This window comes from Vanessa atalanta, chromosome 29 (assembly GCF_905147765.1).
Source record: "Vanessa atalanta chromosome 29, ilVanAtal1.2, whole genome shotgun sequence".
Lineage (NCBI taxonomy): Eukaryota > Metazoa > Arthropoda > Insecta > Lepidoptera > Nymphalidae > Vanessa > Vanessa atalanta.
In genome coordinates this window covers 2,014,655-2,036,842 of record NC_061899.1, presented here as the reverse complement: position 1 = coordinate 2,036,842, position 22,188 = coordinate 2,014,655, and the positions used below count along the sequence as shown (strand labels likewise).

Genomic DNA, 22,188 nt, shown 5'->3' with positions numbered 1-22,188 from the left:
TTGTATTGAGTCATTGGTGCTAAGTGAGAGCTAGTGGCATTACCAGCGTGCCTGGTTAGCTAACGAGATGATTTGATCATGTGGGCACTACTAATAAAGAAATATTAAAGACACTGTCAGCCATGATAACTTGTGATTGAGAGTTTTAGATTGTAAAGTAAGTAAATATCCCACTGCTGGTTTAACATCTCCTCGATGCTCCAATGCGGGTTGATGGCTAACTAGTTACACATGGCAGATTTTCATCCGCCATATTTAAGTTTCATTACAATGTTTTTCTTTACTGTACGAGATGTATTAATGACATGAAAATTCAATGGTACTTGCTCGGGCCTAAATTCGGAATCATTGGTTAAGATACACGTTTTCTAGCCACTGAGCCAGTGCGGCTCATCTTATTCTTTTTTAATTTTAAACTAAAACCGACTTCAATCCACAAATCTATTTAGATTTGAATAAAATTAAATCTAGGTATATTTTACCTTTTATTGGTAAATATGTGTAATAGCTTTTATATTAAATAAGGAGTAATTGCCGGTATATCGCGATTCCGCTGCTCCGAGTATTACAAACCTAACAACAAACTTAATTATGAAAACACTTAACAATGATGTAGGATAAAACAAACCCAGACAGATTAAACAAGACAAAAAAGAAAAAAGTATAGATATTTCTACCGTATTTTATAACAAATTAAAAAAAAAAATGTTGTCACTGAAAATGTCAAAACGTTATCAGTCCAATCAACATAAAATTAACATCAACGCGAATGAAATTCACGACGATAATAATTTTTATACGGTTAGTTAAACATCGAGGAAATAATAAAACAAATCTTTCAATTTGTCCCGCTTATTTTGTACTACTAACACCATCTAGCGGCTAATTGCCGAACTACGTGCTAACTATCGGTCACGTGGTACCTAGTTCGATGAAAAAAAAAAATAACAGAACCTGTTTGATACGATGACGTTTCGCCTATGTTTTTGTGAAGCTTTTAGTAGCACAATATTCGTGTTAGTGTTTGTTTTAAACGAAAATTAAATCGTATAGTGCGTGAAATACACGTATAATATCAAGATATAATCGAAATAAATCGTTAGTGCGTCTGCGCGTGTTGAATTACATCGTATAATTGTATAAACGTTTACTTGAATGAAATTAATTGTGTGATTGCAAATCGCTTTATACGGAAAAGTATGTGACGAACTTATTTTAAAATGTGTATTTCGTGTATGTGGATAGTTCGATGTGCAAAAAATTGTGGTTGAGAAATGGGTGACAGGTTGAAACACCCATTTAAAGTGAAAGAAAAAACATATATAGTGAATTCCCTAACATGGATTTAATCACGGATTTGTCACAGCTAAGTAAGTTTTTTGAACTTTATCAATCCAAATATTATATTTAAAAAAAAAACGCAGTATACGTATACGACTACATATGTAAAGTTATTATTCCGATGTGACATATAAAAATAATTATGAATTGTATTTTTAATTTAACTTTAAAAATAATGACCTACTTTCAAATATTGTAACTGTTATTCAAATATAATATCAAATAAAACTAAAAACAAAAAGACCGTACGGTGAACTGTTAATGTGTAATGTCAAAAAAATCTAAACTATTCGTTATCGTAAGGTCATTTCCCACGATCTCTGTCTCTCACTTATCGTTAAATACAAAAAGGTCGTATGTCACAATTTATTTACAATTTCAAACTTCGAATAGTCACATTTACCGACATCTTGTTCATAAATTGATTTAAATAATGTTATTCGTTTTTTAAAATATAAATGACATAAGAGGAAATATGTTTTTATGATATTGTAGTAAATTATTAATTGAAGATATGCTCTTTTGTTAAGTAGACGATTTTAACATACGTCCCTTTTGTACTAACAGCCGCGTTATGTAAATATTATAACAAAGCGTTTTACCGACTGTTCGAGATAATAAACCGACTAAATGGAATCGTACTGTTATTTTATTTTCTCTCAATTGTTAAACAATTATTTGTAAAGGCGTTTAATTGTCAATTGTTCGAACTACATCGCCAGTAAGCTTTTTATAATCTGTTATGATATAAGTTTATTCTAGAATCGTTTTGTTCACAGAAAAAAGTTTAGAGTAAATTATGCTTATTTATTGAAGTTATACTTTTTTGCACGTTATGTAAAAAATATTAAGGTAATTGTTATGATGCGCGCGCACAGGCTTACATGAAAACTACATGAAAGTGTTATAGTACGCGTGACAAAAGAAGAATTAACATTTATAATAATAATTATTATGATTAATAAGTTATTGTTTTTAATTGTCTGCATTATATTAAACACTATTTTTAATTACGCCGAATAAATAAAACTTCTCACACTCCATTAGTACGCGTATCTTTTTTTAGTTAACTAAAATAGTCCAGTAAGTTTTTCTTCTCTGTTGACACCCGATTGCTTATTTGGGTGCTGTTAACGACAAATTTGCAAAATAAAGAAAATATCGAATTTCGAATACTAACGAATTTTTCATAAACCACTCAAAATGTACCAAACAGTTTGTTAAAATAAAAACCACGAAAACGAGGTATATTAGATCTTATTACAATTGATTTTCAAGGTCTAAGGTCCACTCGGAAGTGGAGATCGGACGTGTGAACGGATTAGATGGTTCGGACCCGCAAATAACTGAATTAAAATTATCTTACACTCTAGTCCAACCATAACAGGAAAAAAACCAAATAAACAACATTTGACAGCAAATTGACGCGATATCATTGGCCAAGCTTGATTTATCCATGGTATTCACTATAGATTTGCGTAAAAATGGCGGTTTGAACGCCGACAAAACTTATCGGATTTTGAAAGTCAAATTAAAGTGGAAATAAGTAGTTAAGTGTAATAGTGTTGTATTATAAACAAAGATATATTAATCATAAACTCTTAGTAGTGCACAATATAGCTGAGTTATTAGCAAATCGCATGAAATACGTAAATCTAATGTTTGTTTGTCTTTTTTCCTACTTCCATTGCAATAGGCTATTCCATTCCCTAATTTTGATTAATGTTTGAATTGTAAACAATAAATAAATATATATTGGACAACATCACATGCATTACTCTGATACCAATGTAAGTAGCTAAAGCACTTGTGTTATGGAAAATCAGAAGTAACGACGGTACCACAAACACCCAGACCCAAGACAACATAGAAAACTAATTAACCTTTTCTACATCGACTCGGCCGGGAATCGAAGCCGGGACTTCGGAGTGGCGTATCCATGAAAACCGAAATTGTATCGTGCAAATGTGCGTATTATTCATGTAAAAATAAATTACATAACAAAATGCTTCGCGTAAATACCTTTAATGCTAGATCATTGTAATTAATGTTAAAAAGGATTTAAACGATTATCGCAATCGGAATATTTTCCTTATTATAACTGATTCGATGCTGTTATGGTATTCGGGTTCAAACCCAGGCAGGCACCACTGAATTTTCATGTGCTTAATTTTGGCTTATAATTCATCTCGTGCTCGGCGGTGAAGGAAAACATCGTGAGGAAACCTGCATGTGTCTTGTCACGAATGTGTCTGAACTCAGTGGTGCTTGCCTGGGTTTGAACCCGCAATCATCGGTTAAGATGCACGCGTTCTAACCACTGGGCCATAAAAACATCTAAAATAACTTATTGTACCCCAACCTCGAAAACGAACTCATGTAAATAAGCATCACACTCAAGAATCTCGTGAATAAATGACGAGACGTCCGTCGGTGATGACATCTTTCATAATAAACAAAACAAATTTTGTTAAAATTATCATAGATATTCGATCGATCATAGCTTCTAATAGTTTCTATTTTTTTTTTTTTTAATATTTAATCACAATATTATAATTTATCCTAGTTACGTTTTATTTTATTTTTAAATTATATTTTTATTTTTTACAACTTTAAAGAGGTTACACTTCGAATTTTAAGTGATAAGTTGAAATTGTCTCAATAAATAAATAAAGTTAATAAATTTATTAACATAAGAATTGATAACATTAAGTGCTTAAATATATACAAATATGAATTAAAAATAGTTACTGTATAAATCTTGACCGCGTGGAATGGTGGCAAGAATGCTAGCAGCATTTCCCAGTTGAATCGCAATTCCGATCCTCTGGGCTAAAAACAAACCAGCCCTCCTGTCACCAGTGAAAGCAATAAGGCGGGGTGTTATACTTTTGATGAAGCTTTTTGCACCATTACTCCTAGGACCAAGTGTTTCGACAGCAAATGGGACAAAAAAGTAGTTTGACATAAGACACGAATATTTAGATCTTTTTTTTGCTTCAGCCTTTTCCGCAGCGGCACCGGCTCTTAACATTGTTTTTTGGATATGAAAAAAAAAGTGCTTTAATTCAAGTCAATCGGGTCCATAGTTATGGAGATCTCGTGATAAGTCAAACAATTGTATTCCGCTTATAAATAAAATACACGTTTATAGTGATTCAGTTTTTTTGTTTTTGGGTAGAGTCCATCACACGCATTCATTTAAACCAAACACAATATGTTGCGCGAAAATCAGTAGCTTAGGAGTTATAACATTCAAATGTAGTTTTAAAAATCCTTGATTCCACTTCAGTCACTGGGTAAAATCTAGACCTTCCTTCGACTCAAACATAAACAAAAAAAAAATCAAAACCGACCGACCGTTAAGGAGGGCTTCAGTGACGTACGCACACATTCAAATAAATATAATTATATTAATGTAATCATATATTACATGTATATATAATACTAGCTGTGCCCGCGAATTCGTGCGCGTTGTTTTAATTTAAGTTATTTGGATACTGTAGCGTGATTTTATTTTTATTCTATATATAATTCTAAAATAAAAGTAGTCTAAGTTACTTCTTGCTATCGGCCAGTGAAAGTCCCGTCGAAATCGGTTCTGCCGTTTCAGAGCCGGAACAAACAGACAGACAGACAGACAAAAATTTTGGTATATGTACATATTTAGTGAAAATGGGTAATTTAATATTACAAACAGACACTCCAATTTTATTATATGTATAGATTATGTCAAGTCGTAGTTAGTTCTAGATATTATAAATTCAGATAGCGCGTATATCGTACGTCGAACGTCACCGTCGGATGCTGGACCGGTTATAGATCGTCGGTATTTCGCAGGAGACTCGACTTTTTAAACTATTTTTGTATTCTCTTCATATTTAATAAACCTAATCAATGTTTTGAGCGTAAAAATATCATGTATGTATTATGTATTATGACATAACGGATAACTTATTAAATAAAATGAATCTATTTTAGGGTTCCGTACCCTATTACTGTTGTCCGTCTCGTCTGTCTGTCCGTCTGTTAACATGCTGTAACGCATGACCGTATTTCTGTTGCCGCTATTACATCAAATACTAAAAAAAAACAATAAATATATATTTATGGGGACTCCAGGTCTTTGTTACCGTTGTAATAGATATTGGTAAGGAAGTTGTCCGACTCGCACTTGGCCGGTTGTTTTATTTACTTGATACTCCAATGACAAATGCAGGTTCTTGCGATGTTGTCTTTCACCGCTAAGCACGATATTAATAATCACAAATCTCAGAAGTCAAACAAATGAAGATTAGCGTGCTTGATTTTGTTTAACCGGTTATAACCAGTAAGTTTCGATTAGGATTCACGCGCTCTAGCTGCTGGGTCATCTCGACCTACAATCACTTCATGCTATAAAACCTCCCGCCGCGTATGTCTGCCTGTCTGTTTAACACAAAATTATTTAATATATTAATGTTTGCTTTGATATGAACCCGCAATCATATGTTTAAGAGCATTTTTTTTAGCATTAGCAGCCCGTAAATGTCCCACTGCTGGGATAAAGGCCTCCTCTCCCTTTGAGGAGAAGGTTTGGAGCATTTTCCACCACGCTGCTCCAATGCGGGTTGGCGGAATACACATGTGGCAGAATTTCGTTGAAATTAGACAAATGCGGGTTTCCTCACGATGTTTTCCTTCACCGCCGAGCACGAGATGAATTATAAACACAAATTAAGCACATGAAAATTCAGTGGTGCCTGCCTGGGTTTGAACCCGAAATCATCGGTTAAGATGCACGCGTTCTAACTGTTCTAAATGTTTAAGAGCACTGGGACTTAATAATAAGCTTAACCAAAACAATTAAAATCATAAGATTCTTTGTGTCTCAAGTTACTCTTCTCCGCGATTTTAACGACATAGTACGTCAGTAAAGTACATTTTAATGCATGACATATACTAGATATCAACAAACACGCTTTTTTATCTTTAATAAATCTTTTATTGAGTAATATGCCTTCTATATCAATGTTCTTTTGACATTAGCTTTGATTTAAACAGGACGCGATAAACACAAAAACTATCTACTGATAACGAATACGATACGGTAATTAAGGAGCATTACACTTATCCACCAACCCGCATTGGAGCAGCGTGGTGGATTATGCTTACAAACCTGGAGAAGGTTTTAAAGGGAGAGGAGGCCTTAGCCCAGCAGTGGGAAATTTACAGGCTGGTAATGTAAAACACTTAATTGTTGATTGTCGAATTACAAACTACAACCTTGACCTGCGATGAACTGGCGAAAGATACTCAGCGGTTTTGTTGACATAACATTGCTATCGTCCGTCCTAATTGATTTCGGTAACAACGGCCAACCTCACGAGGATATACTATGCAAATGAAACACAGGTGCCCTCTCTAATCCCTCTCGTAATCTGATGGGATGCCAATATCGACACGACCGAGAGGTACGGGACTTAATATATAAGCCGACTTTTATTTAATGTATTAAATTATTATTTTTCAATTTATTTTTACATTTTTATTAACAATAAAAGATTATTGACCGCCGGTAAGTATATTTTGTAAATGGCAAAAAAAATGTTTGTGTTGAAGGAGGACGGTTCGGTTTTGAGCGTTGAAAAAAGAGAAAAAAGTAAAGTCAAGGAAAAAATAAAGAAAGTGATCGTGAACATTACGGAGTTTCATTTTGGACATATTTTGTTAAGTTTACATATGGAATATCTAAATACTTTAGGCCTGACCTGGGTATTGAACCTTGGGAACTGCAGCTTTATGTCTTGTCAATAAACTAACTAGGCATGACATACATACTGTATTAACGATTTCATAACCTTTATCCATATTTTTGTTTGATCAAGCTCACTGTTTTGCATTTATATGTAATATTCAAATATTGATTGAGCAATCGATAAATGAATGAAATGATCGAATCTTTCAAATATGTTCATTCTTTGTTATATATTCGATAAATGTCGTCGGGTTTCTGTCACAGATGTCTGAAAGAGATCTTCATAGAGACAAAACCGCACGATTCTAACCTGCTGAATATTTTCTGCTGGGTATATTTTATAAATATATCTTAAATATATATGAAACACATTGTCAGTAAATACAATTATATATGTATAAAACATTTATTTATTTATTTATAATAAAAAAACTGTATACATATCATTACAGGACATGGCTGTTCTAATTCGATATTACAACACGTTTAACAATATTTAAAATAAGTCTACGTTATATATGATAATAGTCCAAGTGGCTATAATGTTGTAAGTTCACTCAGGCTGCAATAAAACAAATCTACCCTGTCGGCTATGACGTTGAGGGTACGTAACGTGCGCGTCAGTGGCGCCTCCTTAAGCAATTTGGTAAAGTCAGGTCATGTCAACAAGTATTAGCTCCACGCTTTTTAATTATATACGATATAATCCTGTGTTGAATAATATGCTTTAATTATTATTAATGTTTTTTTTTTTATTTCAATTTGTGAATCGGCATTAAAATTTTATTATGGAAACAAATACCTTGCACCAATAAGGAATTATTAACTCTGCGGAGTCGGAAACTTAGCGCTATAAGCTCATATACCTACTTAGACTCTATATATTAATTATATATGTAGTAACGAATTAGGTATACAGTAGTCGCGCCACGCACAAGGAAGTAGCGAGCGTCAGCGGATAGCGGGCATTACGGCATAAGAGAGCGTTTTGCTGTCACGCGTGCTGCCATACGGAATAATCTTACCGCCAAGGAGCACCAATTGTTATTCGATTATTATTGTACTTTCATATTTAATAATAGTGAATAATTAATTTACATAACGTCACAATATCTACCAATTTTCCTGTAATTGTGATCAAGGAAAATCTATTCTGCCATTGGAACAGTAACACCGGTAATTACACTAGTTTATTGTATGGTCACGAACAACACTATGTTAGCTATATCGATTTTTATTTAGCTTTTGATTCTATTTGTAGAATAGGAATAGATGTATGATATTGTTGTCATCTTATTTTCTACTGCCAAACCGCAAAACTTAGTAACTACAGGCACAAGTGAGGTAGTTCTCAAGGTTGGTGGTTAATATTCCTTACGGGACCGATGTCTTGGGATCCTGGTGATCTGTTACAACCAGGTGACTTATTCCTGGCCAGTCTTTCAATTGTAAATAAGAAGAAATGTATGTATATAATTGTAATTTGTCGTATCGTAAATGTGCCACAGTTGGGCAAAAGTATCTTCACTTGGTTTGGTGGTTCTATCGACTCTAATAGGGGTTAATGAGTACATGTGACGCAGAATTTCATCCGATTTCTAGTATTGTCATCATTCGTCACCGAATATCTAATCCTAGGTATATAAAATCGTTTGTCTGACTGAGTATCATCGTACAAGCAAAACTTCTGTGTATAAAAATTGTAATTATTATTATTTTTTATTTCGAGAATTGCCAACGATAATAACAATAGCATATGAACAATAACAATTACATTTGCTGTCGAAACACTTGGCCCTTGGAGTATTAGTGCAAAAGCTTCATCGAAAGTATAACCTCGCCTTATTGCCTCCACTAGTGACAGGAGGGCTGGTTCGTTTTTAGCCCAGGGGATCGGAATTGCGATTCAACGGGGAAATGCTGCTAGCATTCTTGCCACCATTCCACGCGGTCAAGATTTATACAGTAACTATTTTTAATGAATATTTGTATATATTTAAGCACTTAATGTTACCAATTCTTATGTTAATAAATTTATATTTTAATTCAAACAATGAAAAATAAAATTACGACTCCATGTACTTACTTTCAAATTGAAATTTCAATTATAGCCATTTACGGCTCGCTCTAAAAATTGGGTCGGTTACGTAAACGTCAAAAATATAATTCTACGTAATTTAGAACATAGGTTTATTTTATCATGTGTCTTCTAAGATAGGAAATTTCGACTTTAAAGTCGGAGAATGGGCATCCCATCTGTTGAATGAACTGTACGTGTAAACTCGCTACTAGTTTATTTAAAAACAATTTGTAAAGGTTATTGTGACTATGTGTTTGTTGCCCAAATTTAAAATACTAATATACTTCATCAATCTTCGCCATATTGGTATCTCATTGAATTTTATAATATAACTATGTAGCTGAACCTCACGCTTAACCCGCGCGAAATTTATAAAACACAAACTTCCAACCACCGTTTTACTCCTTAGAGATGGAGTTTCGTAAAAGACGGATCGTTCTAAGCGGATGTCTGCACACTATAAGGAACCTATCAAGTTTGTAGGTGTTATATATTCTGATATTTGCAGCAATCAGTAAGTGTTACTTCACTTTTATATATATATATATATATATATATATGTATATAGATTTCATATTTATAACCATCAATATCCCGTCCGTCCATCAATCGTTTTCGCCAGACAATCACGAGTGGGAACGATGTCAAGGGAAGTGTTTATATTGCGCCTAATCTCGTCGCAGATGGGCACACAATACGGGCCATCGGGCCAGTAATGCGGCTATCCGGTGACCATTATATACTTGTCGATCTATTCACTCGATATAACTCATATTGGTAACGATCCGACGGACTAAATCAATTTTTATTTTAATCGATATTATTAAATTCACTTTAAAAAATATTTAAAAATAAAACGGTAAGTTCTTAACTCGATTATTTTTGAAATTAAGCAAAATAATTTTAGAATTTTGCTCTAAAATAATAATTATTATTCAAAAAATCGATATAATGTCAAAGTACCATAATACAACACTAAAACCGGTTTCACTCAGCGAGGACCTAGTTCATCGCTGAGCAAGTAAGGCTAGACATTTGACAAGTAGGCTAGGAGCTAGTTTGATGTGATACATATATTTATATATTTACTTTATTCCAGCTATATCCTATTCCAATCGAAGTAGGAATAAAGTTAAACGAACCTTAGATTTACGTATTCCATACGTAATACGTCCATTTTGTCAGTAACTCGGCTATATAGTCCACAACTAAGAGTTTATGATTAATATATCTTTATTTATAATACAACACTATATACTTTTATTTTATTTCCAAAGATCCGGTAACAGTTTCGTTGATGTTGAAAACGTTTTTCAAGTTCATAATTGATATAATAGATCAGTCAAGCTCTCAACCAATGATGTCGCATCAATTCAGTGTCAAGTTTCATAGATTCAAGTCATTTGTAAAAAATACATTGGTAAAGGAGGCATATTATTCGATACAATATTATATTGATGATAAAAAAGCGTGGAGTTAACGCTTGTTGACATCCAGGTAGGAGACATAACATACATATATAATTTAACTAACATTACTGTATTTTTAGACGTTGACAAAAGCGAAACTACTGAGTTTCTTGTCGGTTCTTCTCGGTAGTATCTACATTCCGAGCCGGTGGTAGCTTTACTTTAAATAGTTTGTTAAATGACGATTCAAAAGTGCTTGTAAAAGCCTACTTGAATAAAGTATATTTTGATTTGATTTGATTTGATTTGATTTGATTTCAAATGTTGTTTATTTGGCATTCGTCCTCTTGTGGTCGGAATAGACTATATGTATGTATGTATTGGTAGATAGAAAAGTAATACGATTCTGTAAAAATCACTTATCATGTATTCACGTATCTCACTCGTGAAATGTTGTCAATCGACTTACAGTGATACGCCATTTTGATACGTGTATACAATAAATTGCATAGTAATTATTTATTTAATTCACGAGTCTCCAAAAAAAAGATACAAACTAAATAAATATTCTTAAAATTAAATAATATAAGGGTTACAAGTTGTGTGCTCCTTCAATTATAGAAGACCACAGCAAACACAAAGATTAAGCAAAAAAAATTATTTTTTAAATACAATTAAGATAAAAAGCGAAAAAAAAAATACGTAGCAGTAAAATACGAATATAAATTAAGTAACTTAGAATTAAAAAAAGGCTTATTGATTAAACATTATTTTTGTGTTAGGTTAAAAGTTTAGTTAATGTTACATATTACCTTCTGACATTACACGCTCGTTACCCCAACTCGTAGCCCTACGGTTCAGCTCGATTTTCCTCATCTGTTTCTCAATCGATTTTCATTTGTTTAGTTTTGTAGCTACTAATGATTATGTTGTCTTAGATTTTCGCGATTATTACACATTGAAATAAAACTAGTTTTTTAACGGATTTAATCGCGTATATTAATTATTGAGTCAGACTGAGTCTGCCCGTGACCACGAACACTGCAAAGTGCTCGAAACGTCGGGATGTTAAAATAAAATAATTAATATACGCGATTAAATCCGTTAAAAAACTAGTTTTATTTCAATACTAATGATTATGTTATCAATAAAATGATTGCCTCGTTCGGATAGTGGTCAGATATAAGGCCACGGATACTGAGTTTCTGGGTTCTAATCCAAGATCGGACCGTATAAAGTTATTGCGTTTACCTGTCCAAAGGTTTTCAGGAACCTGGTCAATCGGGAAGTGAACACGGTCAACAATTCTAGGTGTAGATCCGGTTATGCTTGAAATCTGAGGCTTGTTAATCTTTGATTGGAATATGTTAGTCATAATGTTACTACGGGAAGTCCCCCAAATATACCTTAAAATAATATATGTATCGTATATTCTTGATAAGCAATGCATACTTCGAGATATTGTCTAACAATAAGATTATTAAGGTTAATAATGCCATGACGTCAAGTCAGCCAGCGTGACGTTTTATGACGTAATCCTTTTTAATGTTCGTTTTTTTTATTTTAAAACAATTATGTTGTTTTAAAAGGAATTAAAAACAAAAAATAAGTTTTGTTTTATATTTAGTAGGTACGCTTTAAAATTGTATATCAAAGTCAAAGTCAAAAATCTTTATTCATTATAGAAGTGTTTACACTTGCTTATTGATAGTCAGAAATCTACCACCGGTTCGGAATTTACCACCTCGGACCTGAGAAGAACCGAAAAAAACTCAGCGGGATATATTTTTATACTATATACAATTAACATATTATATTAATTATGAACGCGATGGGTTTTCAAAACATAGACGCTTCCCAGGGGTGATATATAGTATGGAAGTATTAAATAAATATATAATATATTATACAACATCACATACATTACTCTGATCCCAATGTAAGTAGCTAAAGCACTTGTGTTATGGAGAATCAGAAGTAACGACGGTACCACAAACACCCAGACCCAACACAACATAGAAAACTAATGTATATAACTAATATCCATGAAAACCGGTGTACACACTACTCAACGACGGAGGTCGTCTTATATGTACATATATATATATATATATATATATATATATATGTATGTATGAAAATTCCATCAAGCTGTATATATGTATGCTGACAATATTTCCCTTCAACGACTATAAAACGAATACAGTACACAAAAAACACAACAAAATAAAAGGTATTGAACCTGTCATCTTCTTTTGACACCCACGTATTCTATCATCTAGCTCATCGCGGCTTAAGACAATGTAAATTCTTTTATTTACACAACTCGCAAACAATTATCAAACTTTCCCACGATTCAAAACTCAACAATAGATTAATAAGAAAAAGAAAATATCACTCAAACAATGAACCTTTACATTTTTACGTATTAAACCTTATGGCCTATAAAATAAGACTTAAAATTATATATGAATTTCATAACTTGTGTTAGAGACTGTACTCTCGTACACCTGTTATTTACGTAATGAAATATATGGCTTAAATATTTTGTGATTTAAGTTTGGACCGGGTTTTGCTTTGTAATTTAACTCGGTGGTAGTGCTGTACAAGAGACTACCGCCAGTCAGCAATATTTAATATTTTTTGATCAGGTTTGAATTGAGAGCCGAGATGCATCTTAACCGATGATTGCGGGTTCAAACCCAGGCAAGCACCACTGAATTTTAATGTGGTGAATATGTGTTTATAATTCATCTCGGAAGGTGAATTCATCGGTGAAGAAAACCTGCATGTGTCTAATTCCAACGAAATCCTGCCACATGTGTATCCACCAACCAGCAGCTTGATGATGAGCATGCAATTAAAACAATTTTTAATATCGCCGTAAAAGTAGAACTTCACACGCTCGTTGTTTTTTATGGTACAGGTAGGTGGACGAGCAAATGGTCCACCTGATTGTAAGCAGTCACCGGCGGATACCTTGTCTATTCGCTGTTAGAAATATTAACCATTCCTTACATCGCCAATGCGCCATCGACCTTGGGAACTAAGATATTATGTCCTTTGTGCCTGTAGTTACAACAATACAAATTATTGCCAATTGATGGTACAATATATCACGAGTTGGCGGTATTTACCCAGTCATTCAAGGGGGCCCCGGCTAAGTCAAGTCAAAGGTAAAAATCGACGATAATGCGAAAAAATCTTTATTCAATTAAACAGTTCGTATGGTTTGCAGACCTGCGAGTCCTGCAATTAATCAAACCTATTTAATTAATTTAATTCAAGTCTACGTTCAAATATGTCATAGGTGGGCCCCTAAGTAGTGTTAGCCCAGGGCCCCGGGCCGAACTGACATACAGAAATCTTATTATTACTGAAATAATATATAGCTTATGTTACTTCGGGCCAAAGCAGCTTTCTAATAACGAAATTATTATTAAAATCAGTTCAGTAATTTCAATTTATCAATTATAATAATTGTAAATAAACAAATGTTTCATCAGACAGCTAGACATTAATCTTCAGCAGTGCTGTGTACGTCTGTAATTGGTACATACATCAGATAAGTATCAGTTTTAAATGTTTAGTGTTAAGTGTTTAATGTATGTAGGTACTGTTGATGTGCCATTCAAATAAAAAAAAAAAGAATAATATTAGTATAACTTTTATACGTACACCAAAAACGATGTTTAAATATACAAAATATAATTAAATACACGTACTTTTTTCATTTTCAACTTTCATCTCAGACCCCAATGCATATTAAAGGACGATTTAGTGTAAGAATATAATACATTTGTCAAGAAAAGAATTCGTAACGAAAGCGACGTGTCTTTTATACAACAAATACAAAACCCAATTGCAAATGAAATCACGAAAACTTTGGACGTAATCTGAACTAATTTTAACTTTAACTTGACCTGACTTGTTCGTGCGATTCTAATTTTGTTCTAACAAGGCCAAGGTTGGAAGAGTTTTTTTTTTTGGTATTAAAATAAGTTAATAAATAAATAGTGTCACGGTATACTAACTGCAATTTTTTTATTGTTTTATTTCTTTTAATATTTAAAATTTTGCGAAGGTAGACTAAATAATGCCAAAAGACTTATCCAGTCAACCCTGAGTTTAATAGAAAATATGATAGGAAATAATACTGAACTGATTTTAATTCTTTCGCCATTAGATAGTTACTTTTGCATAGAAGTAACATATGCCATATTTGATTTCAGTAATAATAAAAATTATAGACACAAACTTTTTTATTTGGCGGTAGGGCTTTGTGCAAGCCCGTCCAGGTAGGTACTGGTGACTCATAATATTTTCTACCGCCAAGCAGCAGTAGTTAAGATTGTGATGATCCAGTTTAAAGGGTTAAGGAGCCAGTGTAACAGACCCACGGGACATAATACCCTAATTCCCAAGATCGGTACCGCATTGGAGATGTAAGGCATGGTTAAATGTCACTTTTTACGTCCGCCTATATAATTATTAAAAAAAACCTGAATTTTAAACAGCGAAACCGAGGGCGCAGCTAGTTCGAAAAAAAAACAGTCACAATTTAAAGCAAAAAAAGTGTTGAATAGCATAAAATCAATCGCTTCGCTAAGTTCACAGTTACAGTGGTTTTCTAATTGAAGGCTGGTGCTCAAGGCGCAACAATGCCCATACAATAGACTGGGTTCGATTCTATGGCCACTGTACTTCTAAATGTTAGTTATATATAGATTTAGTCACTACTGAACCGATTTTGATGACATTTAAAATAAATTAATTAATTACAGTCTTAGTGGCATTAGGTCTTAAGTACAGTTCGATTTGATTTTTAAAATAAGAAAGTCGTCTGATACTGTTTTTTTTTTAAAGTAACTTATGCGTTGGCTCTAATATAAAAAATGGCGATCTGGCTGAGCGGAAACCGTCTTAAGTTAAATTACATTAGATTTATATATCTGCAAACAGAACTATGTTTCTTTTTGTGTTTATGGATTCTTATTCTATGTGATTGGTAATCGTAAGGCCAGATTTTTCTCGCTTTCCGAGACACGTGTAACATTGGAAACCGCCTAACCCCAGTCAGCTTGCAGACGTTCTTGACAGAAAACGATCAGGCCATTAATTTTTATTTTTTAATTTGGCTTTTTCAAACTTGGAACCTCAAAATCTGCAGCGGTACAAGTCAGTGATTAAATCAATAAAGCAGCTTATAAATCATGTCGGTGTTCATATATGCACTTTGTATATGAACTTTACTTGGTGGTAGGACTTTGTGCGAGCCCGTCTGGGTAGGTACCACCTACTCATCAGATATTCTACCGTCAAAAAGCAGAACTCAGTATTGTTGTGTTCCGATTTGAAGGCTGAGTGAGCCAGTGTAACTACAGGCACGAGGGACATAACATCTTAGTTCCCGAGGTTGGTGGAGGAATGGTTAATATTTCTTACAGCGCCATTGTCTATGGGCGGTAGTGACCACTTACCATCAGGTGACCTATTTGCTCATTCGCCTACCGGTATCATAAAAAAAGAACCTGTCCAGAGCCACCTTAGAATAGATGGCTTATAAGTTGTTAACCTATTGTCTGTATGTCATTTCCTATTTTTGATCACGTGACATATCAGTTACTCGTATCGCTTCCATTAACCCTTATGCGCCGGGTACATTTTTGACACCGATTGTTATAATTTTATTTTATTTACGAGGGAGAATAACTTAAACGTTATTTTATATGTGAATATTAAATGATTTAATTATAATAAAACCGGTGTCTATAATCATTTCTGAATCTTAACTAATATTATAAAAATGCGAAAATGAGTTTGTTTGTTTGTTATGATTACACGTCTTGGTAACTTTTCCTTAAAGGCCGGCAATACGCCTGCAAGCCGAGGTATTGCAAATGTCTGGTGGTAGTAATTTTCCATCAGATGAGCCTCTTGCTCGTTTGCCGTCTATTTCATAGAGAAAAACCCAACCGATAATAATAAAATGTATCAACACGTTGTCAATACTGTACTGCTGGTGAGTACAAATCAAATTAAATCTTTTTTCAAGTAGGCTTTTACAAGCACTTTTGAATTGTCATTTAATAAACTATTTAAAGTAAAGCTACCACGGGTTCGGAATGTAGATTCTACCGAGAAGAACCGGCAAGAAACTCATTAGTTTAAACTCAAAAAACTCTCTAGTTATAGAAAATAAAATAGAATGCCTAATAACCGTGTACACATGCAAGCGAAGCCGCGGCCTAAACTAGTAAGAAATAAAAAAAAAGTAGTTCAATAAAGACCTTAAATTAGGTCTGTAAAATTTTTTTATAGTGTTTTGTATTAAAAGTGTTTTTTTTTTCACTGGCGTGAAAACGACCTCCATGAGCATTTAAGGGTTCATATAAGGTCTTTTAAATGACTATTTTTTTTTTAAAGAATCTGCCACATTTTTTTCGTTATTGTCATTCGGTTCCCGAAACAGTGTTTATGTATGGGAACAGCGTACGTCGCGGTTAACGGGTCGGCACGCGAATGAATGAACAAGTTTTATTATATAGAGTGTTTAAAAAACGATGTATTTCAAAATAATAAAAAAGTACATTTATTTTCTTTAGTTTTATTAGTACAAGTGACGTATATTCAAACGTTACGTAGTTGTTCCTAAGCTTGACCTTGAAATTACGCATTCATTTCGGCCAACAAAGTTCTATCTAAATAAGTTATTATTTATTTGCTTAATAAAGTATAAAGATAAGAATTTGATGGTACCACCAACTCAACACATACTATATCAAACAGCAATACAGTATTGTGATCATGTAGAAGGACAGATAATAAAGTTAGTATTTCTTACGTACCAATGTATAGGGGCAGTTGTGACCACTAAGAAATTCAACAAATTCAACAGGATCACAGTATGTAGTATCTCAAAGACTAAAAAATGAAACGTACTGCTTTTAGTACTGCATAGAGTAATTAACTGTTTTGTTGGTCTACTCCTGACTTATACAGATTCTCAGAATACGTACAATTTGTTTTTGCTAATGTATTAATAAATATTTAAGTTAATATACAATTAGTGAGTTCATTATCACTTTTAAAATAAGAAAAATCAGTAAATTTTTAGACGGTAATAAATTCTTTTTTGAAATGCAAGCACTCTGTATACGAATGTTTTGACGATACATTTTGACATTCAACTCGAGTGACGCATCGGCACGCGTTCTCAATTTAAAATCTCAGCACGTGATTGGTCGATTCAACCCCTATTGGAAGGGAGGGTCCGCCCCGTATTTATATACAGGTTGTTTGATCAATATAGCAGATTATTATTATATATATATATTTATAGTTGTACAGTTGTTTGTAGCCTTGAAAGTAATTGTGCGGTTTCAGAACTTCGTGATGCTGCAGTTTATTACTTACAGTTAGTATTTTACAGAGAAACTGTTCGAAAATTAACAAAAAGCCGTTTAATTTATGTTCCTAACATAAATAATTAATTTATAAATTCGAATTACTAGTAAAATATATACTTTAATACATTATTTAAAGATTATACAGATAAAAAGCGTGGAGCTAATACCTTTTGACTTCCAGGCAGGGTATATTACATACATATATAATTCTATTTATCTAACACCACTATGTATTTTGAACGTTGGAAAAGAGTAACTACTGAGCTTATTGCCGGTTCTCGGTAGAATCTAAATTCCATAGTAGCTTCACTTAATATAGTTTTTTAAAAAGACAATTCAAAGATGCTATTAATACTACTCGAATAAAATACATTTTCATTTATTTAGTTTTTTTAATTAAGCAAAAATACAGATACAGACCCGTATCCTATAAAAGCCTTGTGGATGCTGTTGTCTGCTATAATTGAAGGATTGTATTTAGTGTGTACCTTTTGTTGGAGACTCGTCAGTTTGGTGTGAACGCGGCCTAAATACTACAGAATGTCTTACAACGTTCACAGTTTTTCAGTCGTTAGACAATACAAACCGCTATGTCCCTGCGTTTTGAATCTGTAATATCTTCGAAAATATTCATTTAAATTACATGTTGTAGAGAGACATATTGATCTATTTTTAATTCACAATATATTTAAGGTACTTAATTGGATAAGGAAAATTGAATAAGGGCAGGAAGATGATGAATTGGATAAGGGTTAATGCTGTATTGCTTAAAATCGCTTTGAAAATAAGCCATTGTTTCTCGTAAAAAGTAAAGGATAAAAAGAGATAGACATATATCATCATGGACTTTTTTGAATACCTTTTTAAGGTTTACAATACGTTTGCAATATAAGTACAAAAAATCGTTTATTTACGACATCATTTTAGAAACCTCTAAAATTATCAGTGTTTCTCTAATATATGTATGTATCATATATATAAACCTTCCTCTTGATTCAATCTATCTATTAAAAAAACCGCATCAAAATTTTAAAGATCTAAGTATACAAAAGGAGTAGGGACAGACAGCGGTAAGCGACTTTGTTTTATACTATGTAATGATTCTAAAATAAAAGTAGCCTAAGTTACTCCTTATTACATCACCTATCTTTCAGTGAAAGTCAAAATCAGTCCCGCCGTTCCAGAGATTAGCCGGAACAAATAGACAGACTAAAATTGTATTGTTTTGGTATATGTACCATGTATGTGCATACATACATATGCATTTAGTATAAAGCGATTATTTTAATATAACAAACAGACACTCCAATTTTATTATATGTATATTCTATTTCAACCATAAAAGGAGAAAGCCAAATAAACACCATTTGACAGCAAATTGACGCGATATCATTGGTCGAGAGCTTTGATTAATCTACGATATTCACTATGGATTTGAGTCATGTTTTATAAAGTTGATATTTATTGTTTAATTTAAACAATGAAATATTTACGTTCGTGAATTTGATATACGTTAAAAGTTAGCGTCAACTTGACATCGAACCAACAGTCCGTTGCCATGATGATCTCGTGACTGGCATGACGTTTACTTCGCCCTCGACGATGTCAAGTATTGATTACGGAATTTGCATTTTATGTCCGAAATTACATCGCTTTTGTTGTCGAAAGAGCGAATTTAATTATGGCTGGAGTCAGTCATAAATCGGGTTAAAATGACTTTTGAAATTATTGCACGAATTTATGTTAAAGTTTGCTTTAATTTCAACTATGTTGATTATAACTAATTTTATTTTTATATTGGTAATGATGATAAAGTTCTCTTGTCTATCGACCAAAGTGGCGATTCTGAATAGTGACTTTTTTTCACGCACGCAAAAAGGTACTGTATACGTAATTAATGTACATATTTCATCTTGTAAATACTAGATGGCGTTATGTCAAATTGTAGATAATTCTGAATCGCGATGGCAAGATTCGCTAATTGTTTGCATATAGCATTTATAAATTTTTTGATTAAACATGGTTACCAGTGGCACCTAATAGTTGTATTAGTAAAACGTTAGTGTTGTGGAGCATCCTTAGGATCGACTGAGCTAGTAGTTCAGGTACCCCGATCCTTTGAAGATAAAACGATATATGTGGGATAGGGATTCCTACCTCCTAAAACCACTGCAATGGCCGTTTTTGACACGGCTTCGTATCGGAGACACTACGCGATACAACGCATCCGCGGCCCCGTGCTGTGCTCTTCTCGGTTCGACGGAGTTTATTTCAGGGGTCTCAAAATATACTAGATTAACTGTGTAGGAGTTATTAGTGCATAAGTGCAATCTCTATTCCATTGTTTTACTTTATATTTTATTGTACACCATAAAGAGAAAGATTAATACAACATGGATACAGCCTAAATAAAAGACGCGTACAATTTTGGCGGCCTTATCGCTACATAGCGATCTCTTCCAGGGAACCAACGCTCTGCTTTCATAATCTCAAGAGAGAATTCAGGCGGAGTTCAGTTCCAATGGCTTTGCGTGCTTTGGAGACTCGGAAGTTTACACATTTGCATCTTCTTAGACTCAGGGTTGCTGCTGAGAATTTCTTAGAAGCTTCCTTAGTTGGGCAAACCGCAGACAATTTGAAACATTCAATTGGCAAGCCCGTGTGGGTAGGTACCACCCACTCATCAGATATTCTACCGCCAAACAGCAATACTCAGTATTGTTGTGTTCCGGTTTGAAGGGTGAGTGAGCCTGTACTACTACAGGCACAAGGGACGTAGCATCTTAGTTCCCAATGTTGGTGACGTATTGGTGATGTAAGGAATGACTACTTTTTCTTACAACGCCATTGTCTATGGGCGGTGATAACCACTTACCATCAGGTGGCCCATATGCTCATCCGCCTACCGATATCATAAAAAAAGGAAGAATGCTCACGTGACGATGTCTGCCAATTTACTCTTCTCTAAGCCGCGTAAAAGAACTTCGTTCCACAAACTGAAATACGCGCACAGCCACTGATAAAAATTGAAATTATACAAGTACTTTTAAATCTTCTAGCGATAACCAGTTCGGACTTTAGATTCTTAAGAATCTAAAAGCGACACGAAAGTGAAGATATAATACATGAACAAAAACAGTCGAATTGATAATAGCCTTCTATTTTGGAGTCGGCTATTGTGAATAATTATTGAGTAAAGTTTGCTCCATTAATGTAGCGGATATACGCGTTGAAGAGGTCGTGTGACCGACGGACGAAATTATTAACACTATAATTAATGTTTTATGTAATATGTATATTAAATCGAATGTCAGTATAAGCTTAAATTCATAATCCATCCATAATTTTGTTGTAAATGGGAAAGTGAGTCATCTCAATTCCCATCTCCCTCGATAGGTTCTGGATCGAGACCCCAAGTTGGGCCTAAAAAGTATTAGGGGGTTTTTCTGTCGACAATTCCCAGTAATAAAATCAAAAAATCAAAATCAAAATATACTTTATTCAAGTAGGCTTTTACAAGCAGTTTTGAATCGTCATTTAACAAACTACTTTAAGTAAAGCTACCACCGGTTCGGAATGTAGCCCAAAATCTGAATGTTGGAAGTATGTATTGACGACCTCCGTGGTCGAGTTCGTGTACTATAATATGTCCTGGGTAATTCGCTGATCTCCCTTGGGTTTATTCGTCGTGGCCGAAATCGGTCAACGGCATTATTAAAATAATTCTCAGTGAGAGGTTGTGTTCTATCTGATTAGAATAACTTGGGCATGTTACTGAAGAAATTATACCTGATTTTTAATCGTAATGGAACCGTTTACTTTCTGGTAGGGCTTTGTGCAAACCCGTCTGGGTAGATACCACCCACTCATTGCTCATTCTCATTCATCACTCATTCTACCGCCAAATAGCAGTACTCAGTATTGTTGTGTTCCGGTTTGAAGGATGAGTGAGCCAGTATAACTACAGGCACAAGGGACGTAACATCTTAGTTCCGAAGGTTGGTGGCGCATTGGTGATGTAAGAAGTGATTAATATTTCTTACAACGCCATTATCTATGGGCGGTGGTGACCACTTACCATCAGGTGGCTCATTTGTTGGTCCGCATCCCGATATCATAAAAAAACCCGCGTTAAATATACGAGGGGTTCGTTTAAATCGCCAAAGGTACCCTAAAAAGCACCTGCGTTACGAATTAGCGGGACGTCACACT

At 33.8% G+C, this 22,188-nt stretch overlaps 1 protein-coding gene across 1 annotated transcript in view; it reads left to right on the top strand.

Moving 5' to 3' along the window:
* Positions 1 to 984: 984 nt before the first annotated feature.
* The window catches only part of LOC125075022, a 58,825-nt gene continuing 37,621 nt past the window's right edge, over positions 985 to 22,188 (top strand). Inside the window, exon 1 of the mRNA XM_047686568.1 lies at positions 985 to 1,370. Coding sequence (XP_047542524.1) covers positions 1,340 to 1,370 — 31 coding nt within the window. The 5' untranslated portion in view covers positions 985 to 1,339. The remainder of the gene's footprint in view (positions 1,371 to 22,188) is intronic.